Here is a 26,909-nt window from a genome sequence, read left to right on the forward strand (position 1 = left end):
GCTTTGTATTATGTGGTTTTTCTATGGATGCAAACTTATTTTCCACTTTTTGTTGAGGATGCCAAATAATTAGTAAAGAGAGTTTATTGATTAAATATTTGTCCTACTCATGTTGTAGTATAAAGCAGCCTAGGAACCTTGTAATTCCAAATCCCAGCTGCCCAAGTGGACTCTGTGATTAATATTGAAAGAGGACTGAATTTTTTGAGGAATAAAAACTAACTAAAATTGAATGGAAAATATTTAAAATAACTTTTTTTTTTCCCCAGGTTCAAGCATCTCACTTTGAAGGCCTAATCACAACAATAGTTGGCTATGTGCAGCTAGCAATAACTCTAATTGTTTGTCATGTATCCTTTCATAAGTAGTTGCGTGACTCTGTCTTAGATTCTGTCTGTGGATCATTATCTCTAACCATGTTGAGATCAGGGTTAGAAATGAAGCAGGAGCACTTTCTCTTTTCGCTTTGTTCTTAAGATGAAACAAACTAAAAAAGGCTGTTTTAGGTAAAAATTTGGATAAAATCTGTTTAATTAGTGCTTGACCATCCAGACCTAATTTCAAAACAGGCTGCATATTCAGAACAATAACAACTTTGAGACTTCACTCAGCCCAGTTTTCTACGTATGGTAGTCTGTTTTATGGGAATGACATTGGAGAGGTCTTAACATGGAATCAACTTCTTCCCCAGCTGACCGTCAGCTAACCAGGATAAAATTTCACAAAGCTATAGATGGACTGCATTGCTTTCTTCCTGAATGGCAGATCCCTTTCTGGAGGTCAGCAAAAGAAAAGGGACAGTATGTTACAAATATTTCCACCCTCTTCACTAGCCACTAAAATACTAAAGGGTGTCCCTTGTTCACCATACATCATAATAGTCCAGAAAGAATTTTGCAGCAGTTTTAGGGACTGCACTCAACATTAAATTTGAGAAATGTGCTTAAAAGCTTTGTGCAAATGAAGTCACTACTGGGAGGGTAAGAGTGCCCCTGTGATCTGGCAAGGCTTGCAGTTACAAGTTTTGTGATCTAGTCTGATAGAGAGATATAGAGCCATCCATTTCTCTCCACACGTAGGCTTCTTGTAGGCTACACAGCTGCAGCAGAGATAGGAGTAGGCATACAGAATAATAACTAGGATTTGTGCCACATGGGATGGGAAGCTCATCTACATCAGTTCTCCTGTTTCAGGCAGGTTCTCAGGATATGTTTAGCCAGCGTGGGTATTCAGAAACATGCTATCTCTGCTTGAACTAGCATGCTAGAAATAGTAGTGTGATCACGGTTTCATGAGCTAGCCGCCAGACTACAAACCCATCTGACCTTTTGGGTGCATACTTGGAGGGCTAGTCTGTGCTGTAGTCCATGCTGCCATGACCACACTGCTATTGTTGAGATAGCATTGATCTGTGCCTACGCATGCTGCAGTCACATCTCCTGACTGCAGTATAGACATACCCTTAGTATGTCTTCCTTGGTTTCTGCACCAGGCCAGTGGCATTCAGAGCTTTGTGCAACTTGAATTGCTCTTGGGCAGCAATTCACTTTGCTGCGCTGGAGAGATTGAAGTGTCTGTTACCATTATCTTAGAATTTTGAAAGTCTGAAGAGACTTGGTCACAGACAAAACTGTGTATGTTTTAAAAAGATTAAATTGATTTCTGTTTGAAGGAGTAAATTTATTTACTATTTAACACTTTATATTGCAGTAGAACTTAAAGGCCACAGGCTGCGCCTTGCTGTGATAGGCACTGTACAAACACAGTAAAGTACTTGATGCCATGTCTGTCTAGCGATCCTCTGGCCTACTAAAAGGAGACTGTTATCCAGGAGTTTAAAGATATGTAGGCATTGTGCTCAGGTTTGCAACATGTTAATGATTTAGGAGCCTAAATCTCATTTTTGAAAGTGATTTAGACTCTCAAGAGCCTAAATCCCATTGACAGTGAATAGGATTTAAGCTCCTAAGTGTCTAAATCCCCTTTAAAAAAGTATATTTAGGCTCCTAAATCACTTAAGCGTTGCAGTCCTGAGCACCACAATACCTAAATACTTTTAAAACTCTGGAATTAAATTTTCCAAAAAATAATGAACACACTCTCTAGCTTTGCTGTGAAGAGATGAGAATTTCTCTCAGACTCCATTAAAATGCATATTATATTAGACGTCCAGACTTGTAACTCCGCTGTTAAACTCTTAGTGGTAAATATTCCTGCAAAATTTTTTTCAAAAGTGGTTTCTGGTATCTCAGTTTTCAGTCTCCAACTTCAGATGCCTTTTGAAAGAGGGCTTGATTTTCAGAGGATGGATACTTAGCACTTTGGTAAGCAGGTCCGTTTAAGGTGTTTCAAATCAGACACCCAAAATCGTTGTTATTTTTGAAAGATTAGGACCCCAGCGATAGTATTCACACTTTCACATTAGTGTTTGACTCCTCCAGAATTTCCTGCTATAAAATCTAGATTGCACAGTTGCTGATATGAATTGTATCATACTCTTTTGGTCCTCTTATAACATTTCATTTAGTATATTTCCTTGACCAGAGTATGTAGGGTTTGGCTGCGCTTGTAAAATTCCAGAGATCACGTCACTTATTGGGGGTCTGCTATATTGTTGTTAAGGTAATTATAGTCTTCTGAAAGCAAAAGGTATTCAACTATAATTTTGTTAGTGATTTATTCATAGTTACTGAGTAATTTTTTTTCCTTTTCCCTGAAGGTTTCCTTATTAGTGGTTGTAGAAATTGGTGTGTTCCCCCTTATCTGTGGCTGGTGGCTGGATATATGCTCCTTGGTAAGAACAGAAATTATTGGAATGTAGACCAAGTCTTACACTGTTTTATTTTTCTGAGGGAAAAAGTCTTTTGCCCTGGAGAAAAAAAAATGGATATAAACTGGACTTGCAGAAAATGTATCTCTTTGCTTTTATATACTTTCATTGTTTCAGAGGTCAAAAGTAGTTTGTTCTAAGGCGCGATGCAATACAAAGTCTATGTTCCTGTATTTAAGGCAATTAAAGTCTACAATCTATGTTTAAAACAGAGCAAAAAACCCCATCATTGCACTTTTTGAAACAGTTAGTTACAAAACACTGTGAAAAATCACTTCTCTACTATGCTAAATGTCTTACCGGCAACTCCATGACTGAGTTTTCTCTATTTGGCTGCCGATGGGGAAATTCATTACATGGTTCATCTTGTGGCATTACTATGAATTTTTCCTTCTGTGTACTGAATGCCATATGAGACACTGTTTTTATTGTAGTCTGGGGCAGTAGTTCTTCACCAGGGATCTGGAGCCCCCTGGGGGCTCGCGAGCAGATTTCAGGAGGTCCACCGAAATAAACCAGAGACTTGCTCGGGCCCAGGGCAGAAAGTCAAAGCCTGAGCCCCATCACCTGGGGCTGAAGCTGAAGCCCAAGGAGCTTAGCTTTGTGGATACTCCTGTGGCATGAGGTCCTGGGCAACTGCTCTGCGTGCTACCCCCAAATGCCAGTGGCTTTTAATGTACTGGATATGCAGAAAAATGGTGGTTGTGGCACAGGTGGCCGGTTGAACTTTATAGCATTTTGGGGGAGGGAGAAGGGGTCACAGAGAAAAAGGTTGAGGACCCTTGGTCTAGGGAGTGCAGGGGAAGGGAAGGGGAAATTATCATAACTTTTAAAATGTCACTTCCCCAAAAGCTAATATAAGAGATTACTATTAAATGCTTATATGGGAAAAAGCAACCATTTTGCTCTCAGCATTAAAATACCCTATTTCTAATGAGAATAAATGTACAGTACAGTTTAGTATGAGCTGATATGCTCATGCTGATATGCTTTGTAGTGTTACATATTAAATGTTAGTGTTTTCCTTGTTTTAGTTTCCTTCCCATTCTTAAAACTATGTGACGCAGAGAAATATGTCACTATTTGCCATCTCCAGTGTCAGTGCTATACGTATGTTGTAAGAACTGTGTAGTTTTCAGTGGCACTTATGACTTAAATAAACATTTTTGTTTTCTTGAATACTCCTCTAAATATTTATAGTTTTTGCAACAGGTTGAGATTATTTAAATGTAATATATATAATCCAATTTAACCCTATTTACTGGATACAAACTGGGGTAAATTAAATGGATAACCAAGGAAGAGTATTTAGTAAACGTTGATCGTATGTACTTTTTTGTGTAGGAAATGTTTGATGCTACTTTGAAAGACAGAGAGTTGAGCTTTCAGTCTGCCCCTGGTACCACAATGTTCCTACACTGGTTAGTGGGAATGGTTTACGTCTTTTACTTCGCATCTTTCATTCTCTTACTGAGAGAGGTAAGTTCTTATTCAGGTGAGGAGATTATAAAATATATTTGAACAACTTTATGTACTGAAGAGTTCATTAGCTCTTCCCAATCTGTGTTTCTGTTACGATTCTTTTAATACATATCAGACTTCAAAATTTTTCTGCCTTAAGAATTGAACAGTCGTGCTGGTTGTGAGTGAATATGGGAACACCCTTAGGGTGCTAGCCGACTGCATGCAAAGGAGTTTTCAATATGAATGCTGCTTTTGCTTAAGTACTTCTTTTGTATCTGTAAACTGAAATATATTTGAAAGTAAAGATTTTCAGCTGAAATGTTTCCACTTGGCCTAGTAGTAATGCTCTGCAGTGTTCTTCTGTACCTCTCATTGTTGACTCTTGTATTGAAAAGTTCTTCATATTTATATCGCACAGCCTTCTAACACCTTTTTTCCAACAGAAATCTAACTCTGTTAATTAGACAACATGCTAATAATTCTTACGTTGCTTGCATTTTTGTCTTTTTAAACTCAAATGTAAATACCTGTTTCAGGTACTGAGACCTGGTGTCCTGTGGTTTCTGAGGAATTTGAATGATCCAGATTTTAATCCAGTTCAGGAAATGATTCACTTGCCCATTTATAGACATCTCAGGAGGTTTATTTTATCAGTGGTAAGGACTTTTTTCAGACTTGTCCTTGAATAATTTATATTCATTTCTTTCTTGTTGTTGCAAATACAGTGCTAGCCTAGCTGACATTTTCAGTATTAGCATGTTTAACTTACTTTTTTGATTTGTGTTCATTTTTTAGTTACTAAAATAAAGCTGAAGTTTACTTCTTCAGAGGTGTTAGTTGTAACAGCTGCCCCGCTTCAGATTATCTGAAATGCTGGTGGAAAATTTTTAATTAAAAGTTTTAAAATGTTTGTCTAGTACAGACACTCACAGATCTTCCCCTTGTGCTAAAGCCACGATGGCTTGTATCACTGGCCAACAGTTACATTATTACTATGGACGGTGGAGGAGATCCCTTGAGGTCACGGTGCTGGTCTAAGCCATTTATTGCAACAAACATTCTGAGTCCCAGTTCAGTAGCGATGGGTCTGATTCATGTTTCTGGTCTGTCTTGAGGTGGACCATGATGGCCTGAGCAGTGGTATCTACGACCAGATGTAGCTGTAGGTTGTTAAATTATTGGGGAAACACCTAAAGTCTTTCCTGGCCTCCCCAAGCACTTTCCAGATGTTCACCCTGATGTCTGTCTGGAAGGCCTTTAAGGCAACATCTCAGATGGCCTGCTTTGGCACTGGTTTTGCAGATACAGGCCCTGAAGACTGCAGACCTTTGAAACAGACTGCTGTATGGGATACTGTGATGCTGGTATACTGTTAACACATCAACAGCCTCTGTACCTTGTTGGATCACCCTAGTGGTGCTCAGCATACACTCTGAGGGTAAGACCTTCTCCCTGCCATCTGGAGAGGAGTGCTGGTCAGTCATGCTTAGGACTCTAGAAACAGCAGGATGTATGGCCTTTTGTCATCTTATAGCCACACTGCTTTAGCTGCATCAGGGATGTATGTGCCACATCAAATGACCCAAACTTAATCCAACATATAGTTCTTTTTAAAGCTCTCAAATGCATGGGTTAGCAGAATGTAATGGAATTGGTTTTTGCTTTGTGAATCAAGAAATGAAGCTTGCCTAATTATCATTCTCTGAAGGTATGAGTTGAAATGATTTCAGAACCTTCATCAGACTCGCAGCGGTACCATGGGCCCCATGAAGGATAATCAATTACAGCTTATATATTCAGAGATTAAACAACTTTCTCTTCTAGTTTATACATTTATTTCTCTTTATGGAACATAGACTACCAAAATTTGAGAGGAACAGGTTTTAATTTATTCATGGACCTTTGTTCATACGGTTTTTTCATTCAGAACCTTTGCAGATGGTTTACATCTTCATTGGCCCATCCATATAAAAAATAAGGCCTCATGTGAGTCTTGTAGATACAATATGCATTTGTAATTTTCTTGTTGCAGATCGTCTTTGGGTCAATTGTCCTGCTCATGCTTTGGCTTCCTATACGTATTATTAAGTATCTGTTGCCTAATTTTCTTCCATATAATGTCATGCTGTACAGGTAAGTTTTTATTTTAATTCTGAAAGATGTTTTCGGTCTCCGTGTGATTAGACAGAGTCTTCCTTGCGTACCTCTCTAAGGCCATGTCTACACTTACAAGCTCACAGCAGCACAGCTGTACCAGTACAGCTGTGCTGCTATAAGAGTGCTCGTGTAGCCACGTTACGCCCATTGACGTAATAAAACAGCTCAACGAGCAGTGGTAGCTGTGTCGGCTGGAGAGCACTTATGCTGGCAAAACTTACATCGCTCAGAGGGGTATTTCTTCACACCCCGCAGCGACAAAAGATTTGCCAACTTAAGTATATTTTCCACTGCATGCATCCGATGAAGTGGGTTTTAGCCCACGAAAGTGTATGCTCAAATAAATTTGTTAGTCTGTAAGGTGCCACAAGTACTCCTGTTTTTTTTGCTGATACAGACTAACACGGCTGCTACTCTGAAATAAGTGCTAGTGTAGACAAGGCATAACTGTACCTGTTTCACCATTACCATTGTACCACTTTCACCATTACTTTGACATTGCATTCAGGCATGTAGAAGTTGAACAAATTATTAGTTTTACCCCATAGGCTAGTTACCCCATAGGTTATCAGCATGCTGTGGGCGGAGGTGGAGAGGAATAGGGCTGTTGATAAATTGCAGTTAACTCATGTGATTAACTCAAAAATTAATTGCACTGTTAAACAATAGAATACCAATTGAAATTTATTAAATATTTTTGGATGTGTTTTTGCATTTTCAAATATATTGATTTCTATTACAACACAGAATACTAAGTGTATACTGCTTACTTTATATTATTTTTATTACAAATATTTGCACTGTAAAAATAAAAGAAATAGTATTTTTCAATTCACCTCATACAAGTACTGAGGTGTAATCTCTTTATCCTGAAAGTGTAACTTGCAATTTTTGTTACATAACTGCATTCAAAAACAAAACAATGTAAAGCTTTAGCTCCTACAAGACCACTCAGTCCTACTTCTTGTTCAACCAATCACTAAGACGACAAGTTTGTTTACATTTACGGGAGATAATGCTGCCTGCTTCTTATTTATAATGTCACCTGAAAGTGAGAACAGGTATTCACATGGCACTTCTGTAGCTGGTGTTGCAAGGTATTTACATGCCAGATATGCTAACCATTCATATGCCCCTTCATTCTTCAGCCACCATTCCAGAGAACAGCTTCCATGCTGAAGATGCTTGTTAAAAAAAAAAAAAAAAGTGTTAGTTAAATTTGTGACTGAACTCCTTGGGGAAGAATTATATGTCTCCTGTTCTGTTTTACCCGCATTCTGCCATATATTTCATGTTATAGCAGTCTCAGATGATGACCCAGCACATGTTCATTTTAAGAACACTTTGACAGCAGATTTGACAAAATGCAAAGAAGGTACCGATGTGAGATTTCTAAAAATAACTACAGCACTTGACCCAAGATTTAAGAATCTGAAGTGCCATCCAAAATCTGAGAGGGATGAGGTGTGGAGCATGCTTTCAGAAGTCTTAAGAGCAACACTCATATGCAGAAACTACAAAACCTCAACCACCAAAAAAGAAAATCAGCCTTCTGCTGGTGGCATCTGACTCAGACAATAAAAATGAATGTGCATCGTCTGTTCTGCTTTGGATTGTTGTTAAGTAGAACCCGTCATCAGCATGGACGCATGTCCTCTGGAATGATGGTTGAAGCATGAAGGGATATATGACTCTTTAGCATATCTGGCATGTAAATATCTTGCGACACCGGCTGCAACAGTGCCATGTGAACGCGTATTCTCACTTTCAGGTGACACTGTAAACAAGAAGTGGGCAGCATTATCTCCTGCAAATTGTAACCAAACTTGTTTGTCTGAGCAATTGGCTGAACAAGAAGTAGGACTGAGTGAACTTGCAGACTCTAAAGTTTTACATTGTTTTATTTTTGAATGCAGTTTTTTTTGTACATAATTCTACATTTGTAAGTTCAACTTTCATGATAGAGATTGCACTACGGTACTTGTATTAGGTCAATTGAAAAATACTATTTCTTTTGTTTTTTACAGTGCAAATATTTGTAGTAAAAATATAAAGTGAGCATTGTACACTTTGTATTCTGTGGTGTAATTGAAATCAATATATTTGAAAATATAGTAAACATTCAAAATATTTAAATAAATGGTATTCTATTGTTTAACAGTGTGATCAATCGCGATTAATTTTTTAAGCATGATTAATTTTTTGAAGCACTTGACAGCCTTAGTTTGTTTGTTTTTGTTTGGTTTTTTGCTTGCTTGTTTGTTTTTACAATGTTTTTGGAACACTTCAGATGACAGAAGATATCTTTCCTAAAGACTTTTCATAAAACTGGCTGATTATATTAAATTCCTAAACACTACTAAAAAATCTTGGCTATTAAAGTCTAAGAATTGTCTGTGATGGAATCCTACTCAGCCTTTGCTGTTCGTTTAGTCAGATATTTGGTTATAGTAGTTTTGGTTTGTTAAAATGTTTGTAGGAAATTCATAAAAATTTAGAATAGTCCTTATATGTTTGCTGCCTCGTTCTTTCCCATTGTTTCTAGTGATGCTCCAGTGAGCGAACTTTCTCTGGAGCTGCTTTTGCTTCAGGTGGTTCTGCCAGCTCTGCTTGAACAAGGACACACAAGACAGTGGTTGAAAGGTCTTGTACGAGCATGGACTGTTACGGCTGGGTACTTACTGTAAGTAAACAGCCAATATCATTTATGTGGCTTGTCATTTTAGCCTTTTTAATGTGGAAGAAATGTATTCTTTGGCTAGATACCGGAACTGGAGCATTATGGATTACTTGATACATAAATGTGTGCATAGCAGAGATGCATGAAAATTTATATAGAACAAATTATTGTACAGTGAATCCTTGAACATGTATTGCAACTTCAGAATATGCCTTTGAAATTAATTGTATTTGCTGCTCTAATACAACTTTCGCTTGGTAAAAAATGATATAGCTAACTCTGAACAGCAATTTCTATTGTCCCTGTTTCTGTGTTTTGCTTTCCATTGTGTTTATCTTTTCGGAATGAAATTTTTGTTGCTTTCTTCTTCCATAGACTCTTTGGAAAATATGAGCAAAATTAATGTGTACCTCTCTGGTGCTATTTAATCCATGCAAAAAATATAAATAAATCCACCCTGAAAGCCCTCCTATGTGAGGGCATAAAGGTTGGAGTGGCTGAGAGCCTCCCTCAGTTCTCTCTTACCATCCGTGACAGAGATGGAACTTGGACAGTGTCCTATGGGTTATAGTTTTTTTGAGCTTCGATCTTAACCCTTTTGTGAAGAAATACCATGTCACTTTTTCTCTTTCATTGCTCACGTACAGAAAAAAGTACGACGAGATTCTCCTATACAACCTCTCCGTACAGAAGGGTGAGGCACTTCACACCGACTGCCAGTATGGCCTATTGTAAACCCACAGGGTTTAAATCTAGTCCATTGTGCGACAGTCATATGTCTTTAATCAGTGGTCTCAGCAGGTGTTTTTTTCTCCCTTGGAAGAGCACATCACCCAACAAGTGCTTCATCTACCACTTCTTGTCTCACAGCTGAAAACTGAGAGATGTGTATTTGAAATTAAGTCTCTTGAAGCAATCTTTAAAGGTCTTATATGATCTTGGAGAAGAGACATCCTCCGCTGGAGACAAGGAGGCTATATACAGTAAGTGTTTTGGTAACCAGACACCATGCCTTTGGTTCTAGTAAGCAGAAATCTAAAATGAGACCATGGAACTGGCACCATGATCCTTCAGTGCTGAGTGCATCAGTACCAACTCTGGGGCAAAGAGACCTAGCACCCATATCATCCACTTTGGATGCCAAGCAGCATACACTCACCATGTGTAAGCACAGCTCAAAGCTTGCAACAAGCTCATTTCATGAGAAGGACCCATAGTATTCCTCCACAGGCAGGTCGTCTAAACCTTCATTAGCATTGAGGGATGGGAGCAAAGCATTGGCTGTGAAAGACTCTGGAGACCACAGTACTGATGCTGATGTCAACACCACTGGTGCCAATCATTGAGCCTTTCCCAATATCAAGATGTGCCTTTGAGGAACTGCCTTTGCTGCTTGTTTTGATACAAGCAGAATCAGTACTGGTCCCATATCTAATGGCATGGCTGTTCCTGGAGATGTATTTCTCCTCGCCATGTCCAAGCCACTCTTCCCTGAATTCATGCATGGGATCAGACCAGAATAGTTCATTAAGAGGGGCTCTGGAAGTGTCCCATATCTGGCACTGATGCACAGCTGACAGTGGATAGGCCAATCACAGCCTGGCCAGTAACTGCACAATTTACCTTTGTGGCCCTGTTGGGGCCCACCTTCCCAGAGTGGAGACCTATCATGTGTGTCTGGGAAAAGCAGGTCTCACTCTTCATCTGGCATCAATAGTCAGATCCCTGTCACAGGACCAGAGAAGTGTCCTTGTGAGGTAATGGCTTGGGAAACGCTCCAGTTGTCTTCCCTGCCTAATCCTCCTTTTTTCCAAATGAAGCTGCCTTGACCTGACACCAACCGTCAATGACTTTAGGGCCTTCCAGACCTGCTCCTGAGGATAGCTTGCTGAAATCTTGGACTTTGAGGCGACCACGATCTTAGGTTTGTTCTCTGTTCGATATCCTCAACCCCAACTGGGATTGTGCTACTAATCATAGTATATTGAACCCAGCCTTGCTGGGTTGTGGCACGCCTCAGCCTTGCTTTCTCCTACTTCAAACTGAGTATAACAGTGTTATCAAGTCCCATCCAAAGGCTTTGAATTTTTTTATAAGCATCAGACACCAGAGTCGCTTGTGGTGTCTGTGGTCCAGGAAAAGACTAGATCCACCACAGATAAGGACACCTCCACCGCCCTTCCGCTCCCCCCCCCCCCCCACCGAAAAACTGAACTACTTTTGGCCAAAAGGCTTACTCATCAGGCCCTCCTCATGCCTCTTCAAATGGTAACAATTCCCCACTCTGACCTTAGTGTTCCCAAGATCGGGGCTAACCAGCATGAATTCCTCTAAGCTCAATTATACCGGCTTAGGAACCTGTAGCCTGCCCCAAACCAGGAATTCCATGCCTGGTACGCCTCTGGTTCACCCCAAAACCTGCCCGGGGAACCCAAGAACCCAGACCTCCTCTGGACTTTAACACAAGGAAAGAAAGTCCTTTCCCTCCCCACCGTTGCCTCTCCAGGTCTTCCCTCCCCTGGTTCCCCTGAAAGATCACTTGTGATTCAAACTCCTTGAATCACAAAACAGAGAGGACAATTCACTCTCCCTCCTTCTCTTCCCCCTCCCAGACTCTCCCTGAGAGAGACAAATAATCCTGACACAGAGAGAAATTAGCCTCTCTCTCCCCCTTCCCCTGCCTTTCTCCCCCAACCAAATTCCCCTGGTGAATCCAACCCAGTCCCCTGGGGTCTCAACCAGAATAAAAAAAAAAAATCAGGTCTTAAACAAGAAACTTTAATTAAGAGAGAAAAAACAGTAAAAATTATCTTTGTAACTTTAAAAAATGGAATAGGTACAGAGTCTTTCAGGCTATAACACTGGGAATACCCTCACCAGCCTATAGTAATCAAATCAAATTAAAAATCCTTTCAGCAAAAATAACAAATTTGAACTCCTCCCCAGCCAAATTACACAAATTAAATCCTTCAGCCAAATGCACATTGCAAAATAAGACAAACATAAACCTAAACTCGCTTTAATCATCTAAGTACTTACTATTTTGGAATCTAATAAAGAAACCTGTTATCAGGAGATTGGAGAGAAAACCTGGTTGCACGTCTGGTCCTGCTGAGCCCAGAGTGAACAACAACCAAAGCTAAACAGCACACACAGAAACTTCCCTCCCTCAAGATTTGAAAGTATCCTGTCTCCTGATTGGTCCTCTGGTCAGGTAACAGCCATGCTTACTGAACTTGTTAACCCTTTATAGTCAAAGAGATATAAAGTACTTCTGTGCTATTAACTTTTCTTATCTGTTTATGACAGCCTCACAGGAAGTTCCTGGCCCTGTTGGCAAAATAGTTTTCTGATGTGGGCAAGGGTGACCCCATTCCTATTAAGGCTCCTGCAAAATTGTAAGGAAGAGCTGAGACATACTGTCAAGGAAGGGGCAGATAGTAATAAGAACAGTGCTACAAGCCACAGTGGATGAGTCAGATATGACCAATTGATTCATAGCTACAGGAGTCCAAATGCTCTGCGCCTCCTGGTTATAAATGTCTAGGATTCCAAAAGAAGTCCAGATAATGAGAGATGACCTACCCTTCAGGGCATGAAGCTCATTAGCAATTGGACTGATCAGGCATTCCTTTCCCTCAAAAATTTGAGAGCAATTCTGAGATCTTTAGGGATGTACTATCCCACACCTTAAGTAAGCCCTTCTGGGATCAGCTCCCACAAAGGCAAAGAACACAGTCTTATTCCCACAATTGTCAACCAGAATATTTGCCCAGAAAGAAATCCTGTTACACCAGTAGTCGCCTGTTGTCCTCCATTGTACAACAAGCCTGCTCTGAGTCAGCAGGTTTGACAGGAGTATTCAGAGCTCAGTTGTGTCAAGCCTATACTGCAGCCAACTTTTAGGAATCGCTTTTCCCCTCTTCTGTCAGTTGTGCTCAGAGATTAGATGAAGAATTAATGGTCATCACCATTGCCCATGGCTACCCCCATCCAATTCCTTTCCTTGTCCCCTTCCTTATTTCAGGGATCTTTCCTCAAGAACCTGTTACAAAAAATGCCCCATAGGTCTCCAGTTGCTGTGAAGACATACCCTGAGATGATCATAGTGCAGATCAAAGAAGTGTTTCTCTTCCACTAGTGATCCATACACAACTTAGTTGAAATTTAATTGAATCATAACAAGACAAGGCCTGATCCTGGAGACTCTGTACGTTCAAACTGTCAAGGATTCCATCCAGACCTGAAGTCACAGCACCTGACAGCCTGGATATTGACCGGTTGAGTGCCATGGAGAATCAGGAAATCCTGATGTAGAGCAGAAGAGAAGCTTATTCCTCCAAATGAAAAGGATAATCAATATGCACAACCCTCAATGGCCTAAACACATTGCAGGCCCTGATATTGAAGATTCTGGACTACTTGCTGCAGTTAAAACATTCTGGACTTTCATTTAGCTCAAAGTTAATCTAGGTGCAGTCTCTGCATATCATCGACTGATACATTTGGTCTTAGTCTTCTCTCATACCAATGGTATCCCAATATGTCAAGGGCCTAATGCATGCTTACCCACTGGTCAGAAGACCTGCTCTGGTATGGGACCTCAACGTCATCATTCTAAAGCTTGTGGACTGCTTCATTCACCAGCTTACTCTCAGAATGGTGAGCGAACTTCAGACAGTCATGGTGGAACACCTGTACTTTTATTTCCATAAAGACACAGTGATACTAAAACCTCATCCCAAATTCCCAAGGTGATTTCCAAGTTCCGTTTAAACCAACCTGTATTCTTCTTCCCAAGATCTCATTCCACATGAGAGGGGAAGAAACTCTGCACTCTGGACAAACCTAGAGTTCCATGATGTTATAGAGGATTTTCTTCTATTTATGGCCACAGTTGGCTGCTTCAAGAGCCAAGCTGTTTCATAGACTATCAGGGTTGGAAGGGACCTCAGGGAGGTCATCTAGTCCAACCCCCTGCTCAAAGCAGGACCAATTCCCAGAAAGATTTTTGCCCTAAATCCCTAAATGGCTCCCTCAAGGACTGAGCTCACAACCCTGGGTTTAGCAGGCCAGTGCTCAAACCACTGAACTATCCCTCCCTCCTTCATTATGAAGATGCAGCTGATATTCCTCATTCACACCATCCTAAGTTAATATTGCTTACCATTCACCTACAGTGACTAATGCTCAAAGAAGGAATGGGTACTAACTCTATAGTAATTGTGATGGTTTGATTTGTTATAATCAGTGTGGATCCCATGACCTACTCTTCATCCTCACTTTTTTCCAAGTCCTCAGCAGTCACTCATGGGCTTTGAATTGCAAGGGAACTGAGTGGGGATTGCTTCGACTCCACCTTTTTATGCCTTTGCACAGAAGATCAAGGAAGCTAAGGGCATGTGTGTGGCCTCACTGGACTCTGCTATTTGAAAGATTCTGAGCTTGCACACATGCACGTGGACCTAAGAATCCATACTGACTACAACATCTCAAAGAACCACAGTTACTGTAGGGTAAGGAACTGTTCTGTTTTAGTAGTTTTTGACTGTTTCATAATTTGACATAACAAAGTGTACTTGCACTCCCCAAAGCCTTTACTGCTCATTTAGGGGCATGCACATAATATTTCAAGTTTGAAGGTTTTTTCTTGACTGAATTATTCTTGTGGAGGCTTGAGAATGGGATGGAGAATGAGATACTTTCTTCCTCATTGCAATAATCTTTTCAGTTTTACATGCCTGAAAAACAAATGAGATTTTTAGCTCCAACTTAATAGAAGAATTCACCTTCTGATACAGTCAAAACATGGATAACTCATCCCAAAGATGAAAACCAATGGAAAGTAGGCGATGGAGGGGAGAACCAAGTTGGGCAGATAACAATGGGAACTATTACGCATCTTCAGTTGTAGCAGTTACCAGTAGAGATGGCTCTAATAAACATTCCTTCAGCCACTTTTTAATTAAGCAAGGGTGAAAAAAACTTAATTACCATTTTTAATCCACATTCTGATGGGGTTATCAGAGTTGTCTGAAGCTTGGAGCTTTATGTAAGCAGTCGTTTGAGGAGGAGGTTTTGCTAGATTTGGAGGTGGGGAATGAAAAATTGCTTCTGAACATACATAATAGGTATTTGATTTTAGCAGACCCCCATAAAGTCCTGCCAGTTAATGACATTGCATAACAGAGATGGCATCCCTCTCTACGCAGGTTCACTGATACTGGGTACTGATGTTCTCAGACTGCTGCGAGGACAATTTTGAGTGGTTTTGTAGCTTTTTTTAAATACTGAGACTTATTAGGGATAGAAGAAAATGTATACCTGTAGGGAAAACACTTTAGAACCTGTGACTTCTTTTGTCCACAAATTCTAAACTGCTGTTCAAAGGTTAAGACTATAAGAAACGGCCATACTGGGTCAAACCAAAGGTCCATCTAGTCCAGTATCCTGTCTTCTGACAGTGGCTAATGCCAGGTGACCCTGGCAAACAGAGGCTTCTGGCAATCAGAGGTTAGAGACACCATCCCTGCCCATCCTGGCTAATAGCCATTGATGGACCTATCCTCTATGAACTTACCTAATTCTTTTTTAAACCTTGTTATAGTCTTGGCAACATCCTCTGGCAAAGAGTTCCACAGACTGACCGTGCATTGTTTGAAAAAATACTTCCTCCTTCTTTGAGTGCATGCTTGTATCAAATCCAGTTAGGTGAGTGCGCTCGCCACATGCACGGCTGTCGGAAACTTTTCCCTAGCAGCTACCCATTGGGCTGACCGTGGAGCCCCCCTGGAGTGGCACCGGTACGGCACTTTATATATGACCCTGCCAGCCCGCCCCCCATTCAGTTCCTTCTTACTGCCAGTGATGGTTGTTGGAACAGTGGTCTCTTACTTGCAAGTGTCCCACTAATCCCTAGCCCTTCTGCTGATCACTGTATATAATTACCCATTCGCCTAAAGCAACTCCTTATGGAGTCAGCCCTCCATCCGCAGCAGGACCCGGCCCAAGCACCTCAGTGCAGAGTGCTCCTCCTGCGATGTCGAGAAAGAACGCGGCACGCCAACCCAGGAGCCGCTGGTCCCTCAAGCCCCAGAAGTGCTCTCCCCGGCACCGCTCTCATTCACTGGCTGCCCATAAGAAACAGACCAAGGGGAAGTCCCGTCAGCGGGGACGGTTCAGGGAAGGGGCCTCAGGCCGGGCACAATCGTCACAGGCCGCTGTCTCTCCAGGAAGCACTGCTCTCCTGGACTCACTGCGGCTGCATGTGGGGGAAGTTATGGTGTCTTCCACCCCGGACCTCTTCTAAGCCGCTAGGGGGCTCATTGAAATGACGGCATCTAAGTCTCCCAGTATAAGGAATAAGCCCCCACTCCCTTGAGGCCCAGCACTGTCCAGAGGCAAGCCTGCCATGTTGGGTCCATCTGCCCCCTGACCCAGATCTCGGCGCTGCTCTGAGTACCGGCGCCATGCCGGCGCCTCGCACCGGTCTGACTCGCAGCATCAGTCCAACTTGCGGCACTGGTCCCGCAGCCCCAACACTCAGAGCTGCTCCCGCTCGAGGTGGTCATCGGCGGATAGGTCATGGTCCCACTCGAGGTCTAGGTCCCGCTCTGTGACTTCGTGGCACCGTTGTCTGCACGCCACTCACCTTCCGGGCATCGCTCGACAGACTGGCACTGCTCCACTTCGGCAGCATCCTTGATTGCAACACCGCTCCCTGCCTCGGCACGGCTCCACGTCGCAGCACTGCTGTACTTCATAGCACTGCTCCACATCCCGCCATCACTTCCTGGAGTGGTACCACGTAGCTCCGATTGACACTGAGGCCTCACTATGCTTCACGGCATGCATTCAGTCCATCAGAGGAGGATGCCTCTGGTGCAGTCTCACACCGCTCCCCCCTGGCTATCCCGCTCAAGATCGCTCTGCCCTCCTAAGGCAGGACTCTTCAGTGCCCCAAAGGCAGCCTTAGTGGCAATTCTGGACCCCTGGGCATACCATCAGGCCCAGGGTGCCCCTCCTGTCGTCCCACTGCCTTCCCGTTCGGCATCTCGCCTCCCAGAGGCAACTCTCAGCTGCCTGCCCCAGGACCCTCCACAAAACCTGGACCCAATCCCACATCTGCCTGTGGAGGCTACACCCGATGCTCCTGAGGACCTGGTCTCCGAGGATCAAGAGGCCACCACAGAACTGGTCCTGCCGGTAGCTTCTTCCTCATCATCCCCTGATGAGGTGGTGGCAGGCACTTCAACGTCCGGACCACCACCCATGGATTACAGGGCCCTGCAGGAACTCCTCCGATGAGTAGCCCTGAATGTGAACCTTCAGGTGGAGGAAGTGGTCGATAGGAGAACCCTATGGTATGATATCCTAGCACCAGAGGGTACCTCTAGGGTGGCCTTACCCATTATAAAAACTATTCAATCCAACACCAAAACTATTTGGTAAACGTCTGCCTCCATTCCCCCTACAGCCAAGGGGGCTGAACATAAATACTTTGTTCCCATTAAGGGATATGAGTATCTCTTCACGCCCCACCCCCCCATGCTCTCTTATGGTGGAGGCAGTAAATGAAAAAGAGTGGCAAGATCAGCAGGCCCTTGCACCCAAATCAAGAGAGGCTAAACGGCTTGATTTGTTTGGAAGGAGAATTTATTCAACGGGGGGCGGGGGGTGTCTCTCTCTCAGAATCTCCAGTCAGCTCCTTCGGGGCTGCTCGTGGAATCGCAGGTACAGATAGTCAGAGACACTTTCTAATGATTAGGTATCATTCTCAACGTCAACAAATCGGTGCTCACCCCAGCTCAAAGGATAGAGTTCATCAGAGCTGTTCTGGATGCAACTCAAGTGAAAGCATTCTTGCCCTCTCGCAGATAATCAGCAGCGTTTGCAGCGTCCCCCAACCACCACGGTGAGGCAGTGTCTCAGCTGCTAGGCCATATGCATTCTGCACTTACGTGATTCAACATGCCAGGTTACGACTCAGGTCCTTGCAAGCGTGGCTTGCATCTGTGTATCGCCTGGGCAACGACAGTCTGGACATGGTGCTGACCATCCCTCGGCACCCTTTCGATTCCCTATGGTAGTGGCTGGATCCTCCGTGTGTCCTTTTCACCCACCCCAACCCACCTTGACTTTAGTCATAGACACATCCACATTGGGCTGAGGAGTGCATCTCGGAAGCCTGACAACTCAGGGCTTGTGGCAAGTAGAGGAACTGGCTCTACATATCAACATCAAAGAACTCAGGACGATCTGCCTTGCCTTCTAAGCTTGTCTGACTCGCTTGCAGGACCACTGCATAGCGGTATTGGTCGACAACACCACGGCCATGTTTCATATAAACAGGCAAGGCAAAGCCCACTCATCTCCTCTCTGTCAGGAAGCCCTTCTACTGTGAGAATTTTGTCTAGCCCACTCCATCCTTCTCCAGGCCTCATACCTGCCGGGTGTTCAGAACATGCTGGCAGACAGTCTGAGCAGACGTTTCCTCATGCACGAGTGGTCGATTCACCTGGACATCATCCAAGCCATCTTCTGCAGTTGGGGGTTTCCCCAAATCGACCTGTTTGCCACATGGGCCAACAGCAAGTGCCCAACCTTCTGCTCTATCAGGAGTCTCAGCCCAGGCTCGATCGCAGATACGTTCATGATTCCATGGCCCGGTCAGCTGCTATACGCCTTCCCGCCATTCCAGCTCGTCCATAAGGTGCTTCTCAAAGTCCACAGGGACAAGGGGGAGATCATTTTGGTGGCCCCAGCTTGGCCTTGCCAGTGCTGGTACCCCACCCTCATGGACTTAACCGTACCAGTGCCTGGATTGACACCTTTCACTCCTGACCTCATTACACAGGACCACGGTTGCCTCCTTCACCCAGACCTTCAGTCTCTCCACCTCATGGCCTGGAGAATCCGTGGCTGAACCAGGCAAAGCTTGCCTGTTTGGATCCGGTGAGGCAGATACTTCTGGAGTGCTGCAAGCCATCTACTAGGGCCACATACAGGGCAAAATGGAAGAGGTTCTCCAGCTAGTGCACCCAAAGGCAGGTGCTCCCGCTCCAGGCTCCCATTCCTTGTATCCTGGACTATCTTCTGTACCTGAAAGACTGGTATCTAGTGTTTGGTTCTCTCAAGCTCCACCTTGTGGCCATCTCGGCCTTTCACCCAGGCGATTTTGGAGAAGATACATCCCCGATGAAGCCCCCCATCCCGGCCTGGGACCTTAACCTAGTTCTCTCCCACCTCATGGGTGCGCCTTTAGCTTCTTGTTCATTCCTCTACCTCTCTTGGAAGGTAGCTTTTCTGGTGGCTATCACCTCAGCACGACGTGTCTGAACAACGGGCCCTCACCTCTGAGCCTCCATACACAATCTTTCATAAGGACAAGGTACAACTTAGACCTCATCCAGCTTTCCTTCCTAAGGTGGTGTCCCACTTCCATATTAGCGAGGACATCTTCCTGACAGTCTTCTATCCAAAGCTGCACAACAGCCCTCAAGAACAACAGCTGCACGCTGGATGTTAGGATGGTGCTCGCCTTCTATATCAATCGCACAAAGCTGTTCCGAAAAACAACCCAGTTGTTCATTACAATAGCAGTGCGGATGAACGGTTTGCCAGTCTCTTCCCAGCAGATCTCCTGGATCACAGTGTGTCCGGGCTTATTATGACTTAGGGTATGTCTACACTATGAAATTAGGTCGAATTTATAGATGTCGATTTTTCAGAAATCGATTTTATACAGTCGATTGTGTGTCCCCACTTAAGATCATTAAGACCATTAACTCAGCAGAGTGCATCCACAGTACCGAGGCTAGCGTCAGCTTTCGGAGCATTGCACTGTGGGTAGCTATCCCACAGTTCCTGCAGTCTCCGCTGCGCATTGGACTTCTGGGTTGAGCTCCCAATGCCTAATGTGGCAAAAACATTGTTGCGGGTGGTTCTGGGTAAATGTCAGCCCTTCCCTCCCGTGTGAAAGCAATGGCAATAAATCATTTCTCACCTTTTTTCCAGGGTTACTCATGCACACAACATACCATGGCAAGCATGGAGCCCGCTCAGCTCATCATCACCGTATGTCTCCTGGGTGTTGGCAGACATGGTACTGCATTGCTACACAGCAGCAGCTCATTGCCTTTTGGCAGCAGATGGTGCACTATGACTGGTAGCCATTGTCGTCATCTCCTGGGTGCTCTTTTGGCCAACTTTGGTGAGGTCGATCGGGGGCTCCTGGGCAGATACGTGTGGTCCTGGCTGGCCTCAGTGAGGTCGGCTGAGGGCGCGTGGACATAAATGGGAGATGATGATGGCTAGCAGTCATACTGCATTGTCTTCTGGCGAGCAGGTTAAGGTTTGGAAGTCACCTAACTGGAATTGATATGAGCAAGCACTCGAAGAAGAAAAAATGGTTACTAACCTTTTGTTCTTCAAGATATGTTGCTCATATCTATTCCATTCCCCCCACCTTCCCCTCTGTCAGAATATCTGGCAAGAAGGAACTGAAGGGGAGTCGGGCCGGGAAGGTCATATATAGAGTGCCATACCAGCACCACTCCAAGGGGCTTCACAGCAGGTCTGATGGGTAACTGCCAGGGAAAAGTTTCCAACAGCCGTGCACGTGCACACACCTAACTGGTATAGATATGAGCAACACATCTCGAAGAACAACAGTTACAAAAGGTAAGTAACCATTTTTTTTGTTTGTTTTTAAACCTGCTGCCTATTAATTTGATTTGGTGATCCCTAGTTCTTGTGTTATGTGAAGGAGTAAATAACACTTCCTTATTTACTTTGTCCACACCAGTCATGATTGTATAGATCTCTATCATATCCTCCGTTAGTTGTCTCTCTTTCAAGCTGAAAAGTCCCAGTTTTATTAATGTCCTTATACAGAAGCCATTCCATACTCCTAATCATTTTTTGTTGCCCTTTTCTGAACCTTTTCAAATTCCAGTATATATTTTTTGAGATGGAACGACCACATCTGCATGCAGTATTCAAGATGTGGGCGTACCATGGATTTATATAGGGGCAATATGATATTTTCTGTCTTATTATATATCCCTTTCTTAATGATTCTCAACATTCTCACAACTTTTTGTCAACTGTCTGAAATGGGCCATCTTGACACTACAAAAGTTTTTTTTCCGTCTCCTGATAATAGTTCATCTTAATTAACTGGCCTCTTCGAGTTGGTATGGCAACTTCCACCTTTTCATGTTCTCTGTATGTATATATATATCTTCTTACTATATGTTCTATTATATGCATCTGATGAAGTGGGCTGTAGCCCACGAAAGTTTATGCTCAAATAAATTTGTTAGTCTCTAAGGTGCACAAGTACTCCTGTTCTCTCAACTTTCTGTTCGCTTTTTTGACTGCCTCTGCACATTGAGTGGATGTTTTCAGAAAACAATCCACAGTGACTCCAAGATCTCTTGAGTGGTAACAGCTAATTTAGATCCCATCATTTTATATGTAAAGTTGGGATTATGTTTTCCAATGTGCATTACCTTGCATTTATCAACATTGAATTTTATCTGTCATTTTGTTGCCCAGTCACCTAGTTTTGAGAGATCCTTTTGTAGCTGTTTGCAGTCTGCCTGGGACTTAACTATCTTTAGAAGTTTTGTATCATCTGCATATTTTGCCACCTCACTGTTTAGCCCTTTCCCCAGATCATTTGTGAATAAGTTGAACAGTATTTGTGAATAAGGTCCCAGAACAGAGCTGTGGGGGACACCACTATTCACCTCTCTCCATTCTGAAAACGGATAATTTATTCCTACCCTTTGTTTCCTATCTTTTAACCAGTTACCAATCCATGAGAGAACCTTTCCTCTTATCCCCATGACTGCTTACTTTGCGTAAGAACCTTTGGTGAGGGACCTTGTGAAAGTCTTTCTGAAAATCTAAGTACCCTATATCCACTGGATCCCCCTTGTCCGTATGTTTATTGACCCCCTGTGACGTTATCTAATTAAAATATGATGGGGTAGATTATTGTTATTGCACTATTATATACTTGCAAAATATCTTGTACAAAATGTGGCAGGTGAGAGGTCTATGGAAAGGTTATGGTTTGCTGAATACGATTATGCTATCTGTATGCATATATCATTTTTGTATTTGAAGATACAAATATTGGCTCTATACCTGGATTTCAGGTGTTTGCTCCTCGGGTAATGCCCACAAGGTAGTTAGCCAGGATATCTTGGAGGGACTATTTAAATTAAGTGGCTCATCAAGAAACACTTAACTGACAGTGAAAGATGCCCATCTACACTGAATGGAATGTCCTGCAAATGTACTGTCTGGAGTATAGGTAATGGCTTCCTGCAATGACTAGGCGAAATGCATGGATATGTGACTTGTCCACATCACTCCAGCCACCATCTTGTTACTGTACTTTTCCACGGTAAGAACAATGGGATTCCCTCCACATGGCAGAAGATATAAAAGGCCTTGGAAACGCCTCCATTTTGCCTCTGTTGTGCTCCAGCCTCTTTCTTGCTCAGGCCTCTGGTTTATAAATTTATACTAATGGAAGCATTTTAACCAATGGATTGAGGACCTTCCAATGATTGGGAAGCAGCCAGAGACTTAACTTAAGCCAGCAGTTTATTCCATCACTGCTGCAAACCTGAACTAAGAACTTTGCCATTACTGTATGTAATTGATTCCTTTAACCGATTTTATTTTTCACCTTTTTTTCTTTTTATAAATAAACCTTCAGATTTTAGATACTAAAGAATTGGGATCAGCGTGATTTTTTTGGGTAAGATCTGAGTGATATATTGACTTGGGTGTTTGGCTGGTTGTTTGGGATCAGAAGAGCCTTTTATTTAATTGAGACTGGTTGTAGAGAACCACTCATCTCTAAATCCATTGTTTTTGGTGGTGACATAAGAACTGGAATGCCTAAGGAAACTGCTTTTATGGCTTCTCGTTAGCCAGCTTGGTGAAACAGAAGTTTACTTTTGTTGCTGGTTTGGTATATCTTAGGGATGAATTACCACCAGTTTTGGGTTGTGTTTGCCCTATTTCTCAGCGGTTTGTCCTGAGTTTGGCATCCTCAGTTGTGACCCTCTGAGGCACGGTTACACCCCCTCAAAGAATTCTAGTAGGTTGGTGAGGCATGATTTCTCTAGACAAAAACCATGTTGACTCTTCTCCAGTTATTACACTGAAGGTACTTTTCACAATGTGAGTTAATATGTTGTTGTCCTATTAGTTCCTTACATGGGTGGATTAATCTCACAATAGCAGTAAAAGTGAGAACTCTTACATCAGTGGAGCTGTGCCTGTTAACACTAGCAGAGATTTTGACAGAGTTTACCTCTTCTGTTCATGACATTTTTGTAACCAATATTGTTTTTAAATAATCAGATGAATAATTCAGTGCGTTTAGATTGTAGCTGTGCTGCTACTGTTTTTTAACCTGTACCCAAATTGTTTTTCTTCCAAGCTTTGTATGTTCTAACTTACATTTAAAAAACAATGGATAGAACACGTTTCTAGGTTTTCATTCATGTTACAAATCCAGAGGAAGTTACACAATCATTTCATATTTTATGCCACAGGGACCTCCATTCTTACTTACTTGGAGACCAGGAAGAGAATGAGAACAATGCAAACCAGCAACCTAATAACCAGCATGCTCGCAATAACAATGCCATTCCAGTTGTGGGAGAAGGTCTTCATGCAGCCCATCAAGCCATACTTCAACAAGGAGGACCTGTGGGTTTCCAGCCTTACCGTAGGCCTTTAAAATTCCCACTCAGGGTAGGTAGATTGAATCCTTTAAAGAGAGGACCATCTTTTTGCTAAGTGCTGTACAAACATAGAATACAGTGGGTTTTGGTCCATCACTAGGATTCCTAGGAACTACAGTAATATAAGCAAATTAAAAAACATAGGATATCTTTTAAGGAAGATTTGATGGTAGCATCATTTTTAGAAGCTAAATAATTAGGGCCCCCACTTTACTTAGTATCTTGGATTCTGTATATTTTGTTAGCAAATGTCTTATACTCATGTAGCTGACTTTAATATAACCTTTTCAGTTTGAAACATATATAACCAGCTCTCTTGCATCCAGTTATTATAGATCCCATACACATTGTGATCCATGATGAGATACGAATGCTCAGCTTTGTTTTTGTAGTGTTGTGTTTTTTTTAATTATAGAGGTAGGAGGAAGAGAGAGAGTGAGTGTAGGTGTGTGTGAGAGATATATAATTTTTTTTTTTTTTTTTTTTTTAAGAAGGCAAATAGATAATCAAAAGGACCTCTACTACTACCAAGGAATTGTAAAAGTGGTGTCTAAACTACTTAGCCAATGTATTTTCTTCCTCTCTGGTAATATTTGATGAGATTGTTTTGTCAGCTTTAGACACTGGAAGTGCGGTGCATGTATTTTAGAAATTGAATTTTTTACAAATGTACTTACCTTGACTTCTTAATTTTTAGTATGAACTTTTACATGCAATGAATTTGCCTTTGTAGACTAATCTACAGGTCATCTAAGTTAGCTGGTCCGATGGTAGCTGAAATTTCAGTTTAAGCAAAAGTCATATATGTACCTGGGAGTAAACCATCAAAGGAGTCTAAACTGTTCAGAGCTACCACTAGAGAGGGCTGAAACTGTACCAGCTTCATTTAGTAGTGCCAAGTGTACCAGAACTTGTCAGGTCCATAGTATGAAGCAGAGATTTTCTCCTGCAGAGCTGAAGATAAGCTTGTGGAGAGCTTCTGAGTTTCACAAGGGTGACCTAAAGGGGTGTCTTGGAGCAGACCACAGAGGAAGCAGAGGTGCAATTAACCCTGGAACTGTGACACACATGCATTTCAAAGGAGACACAGGTGTCCTTGCCTCGCAGAACATTGCGTAGGATGGTGTTCTTCTCCTGTCCCCCAGGTTGCTGTAGCAGATGGAACTTTGTTTATTTTTGTTTTAAAAACAAGAAAAACATCAAAATGCCCAAACCAAGGCATAGAATATTAAAGTATCAAAGTGAAAGTGTCAAAAGATGAGAAATTCTAAAGATTGCTGTGAATCTTGAGCTCTGCTGCCTTGTGTATTAGCACTACAATATTTTGATGACATAATTAAATACTGTTTTTTCCATGGTACCTCTGCTCATTTTTATACAGGTTGGTTGGTGAATAAATCAGAGTTGTATAGCAAATGGAGTTAGAAACACCCAAATATCTGAGTCTGTGGGGACAACAGAATCCTGTGAATAATGAGTCAGCAAGTTTGACAGTCTGCTCTCCTAGCTGAACTAAAATAACTGGAACAGAAATTTTATGTATTGCATTTACTATCTAGGCTACTAATTTCTAAATGGATGCATATTTTGATTCTTTATTGTTTTACTAACAATTAGTTAAGCAACTTTCAGTTTTTCTGTTAACTGTCTCCCTTTGTATTTTGTCTTTCAGATATTTCTGTTGATTGTTTTCATGTGTATAACATTACTGATTGCCAGTCTTATCTGCCTTACATTACCAGGTATGTTTTATGCTACGATACTGTGTTAAAACAAACACCCTCATACATACATTTATGGCAGTAGTCGGTTTAAAATTAAAACTGTGCAATCACACAAAAAGGTTGGGAATGTGTTTTTTAACCTTTTTGAAAGCGTAATATTCTAAATTCAAAATGACAGATGCATAAATCAAAAACAATATCTTTATCCAAATGTCAGTACAGTGGAAGGGAGACTGATGCACCTATATTCCCTCTCCATGGTTCCTAGAGGGAACCCACTTTAGGCTCCCAGTTCTTCAGTTTTTACCCCTGTTGGGCAAAGACCTGTGTGTGTCTCCCTCCCAACCAGGGGCTTTCCAGGTTGCACAGTTCCCTGCCTAGCATACAGTGTGATAACTCTGGCAAGCCAGACGGTCTAAAAGGCCAGTGTCTGTGCTTTCTTTTCTCTCCAGAGACTATGACTAATGTAATTGCTACAATTACAAGTTACCACATTGCTCTTTCTAAGCAAGCATGTTTATTCTTAAGGTGAAAGCATTACAGAAAACATTAAAATAATAAAAGAACCTTCATGCATACTAAAAAACTTACCAGAGGTTACCTGAACTCCAGCCTCTGACCCTAGTAGGTGTCGGTCTTTCAAAACCCACAGCTGAGTTTTTCCTGTGGTTATAAGTTTATAACACTCTCAGATTCAGAACCTGAACAACCATGAGTAGTTCAGTCTTTCCTTTATACAACTTGAGCCTTTGATCTTGGCCTCATGTAACAGGTGATCAGAATACAATGGTTTACTTGCCCCGTCCCTCAGTCCGCGCCGCTTCCAGCAGCTCTCATTGGCCCGGAGCAGCTGTCCACAGCCAGTGGGAGCCACAATCGGCTGGACCTGCGGACAGGGCAGGTAAACACACTGGCCTGGCGTGCCAGGGGCTTTCCCTACACAAGCGGGGACCCCAGTCTGAGAAACCCTGTGCTAGACTGAATGTCACAGATTGAATTGAATGCCATAAATTTTGAGATTGAACCATCAGCTTTGTTTTTAAACTTGAAATTAAAATCTGTGAATCCTAACTGGATGTTTTGTTTTTGTCTAGGATGTGAGATAACAAACCAATTGAAATTTGCAATATTTGTGAACTCAGCACAAGATTTTGAAAACTCATATTTTACATTGGGTTTAAGACTGAGGCAAATTTACTATATAGTTATTGTCATCCATCACTAATAGGTAAAATAATCTTGCTACTTAGTCTTAGTATGTTTATCAGTCTCTACAT

The 26,909-nt window shown here is 42.3% G+C and overlaps 1 protein-coding gene across 4 annotated transcripts in view; it reads left to right on the forward strand.

Annotated features, from left to right (window-relative positions):
• Positions 1-26,909, forward strand: part of MARCHF6 (membrane associated ring-CH-type finger 6) — a 123,648-nt gene that overhangs the window by 67,108 nt on the left and 29,631 nt on the right. For all 4 annotated transcript variants that reach the window (XM_032796330.2, XM_075062675.1, XM_075062676.1 and 1 more), the window contains exons 12-20: positions 270-350; positions 2,554-2,622; positions 2,720-2,794; positions 4,175-4,309; positions 4,831-4,950; positions 6,327-6,427; positions 8,997-9,134; positions 23,717-23,918; positions 25,581-25,650. In XM_032796330.2, coding sequence (XP_032652221.2) covers positions 270-350; positions 2,554-2,622; positions 2,720-2,794; positions 4,175-4,309; positions 4,831-4,950; positions 6,327-6,427; positions 8,997-9,134; positions 23,717-23,918; positions 25,581-25,650 — 991 coding nt within the window. The remainder of the gene's footprint in view (positions 1-269; positions 351-2,553; positions 2,623-2,719; positions 2,795-4,174; positions 4,310-4,830; positions 4,951-6,326; positions 6,428-8,996; positions 9,135-23,716; positions 23,919-25,580; positions 25,651-26,909) is intronic.

This window comes from Chelonoidis abingdonii, chromosome 2 (assembly GCF_003597395.2).
Source record: "Chelonoidis abingdonii isolate Lonesome George chromosome 2, CheloAbing_2.0, whole genome shotgun sequence".
In the NCBI taxonomy this organism is placed as follows: Eukaryota; Metazoa; Chordata; order Testudines; family Testudinidae; genus Chelonoidis; species Chelonoidis abingdonii.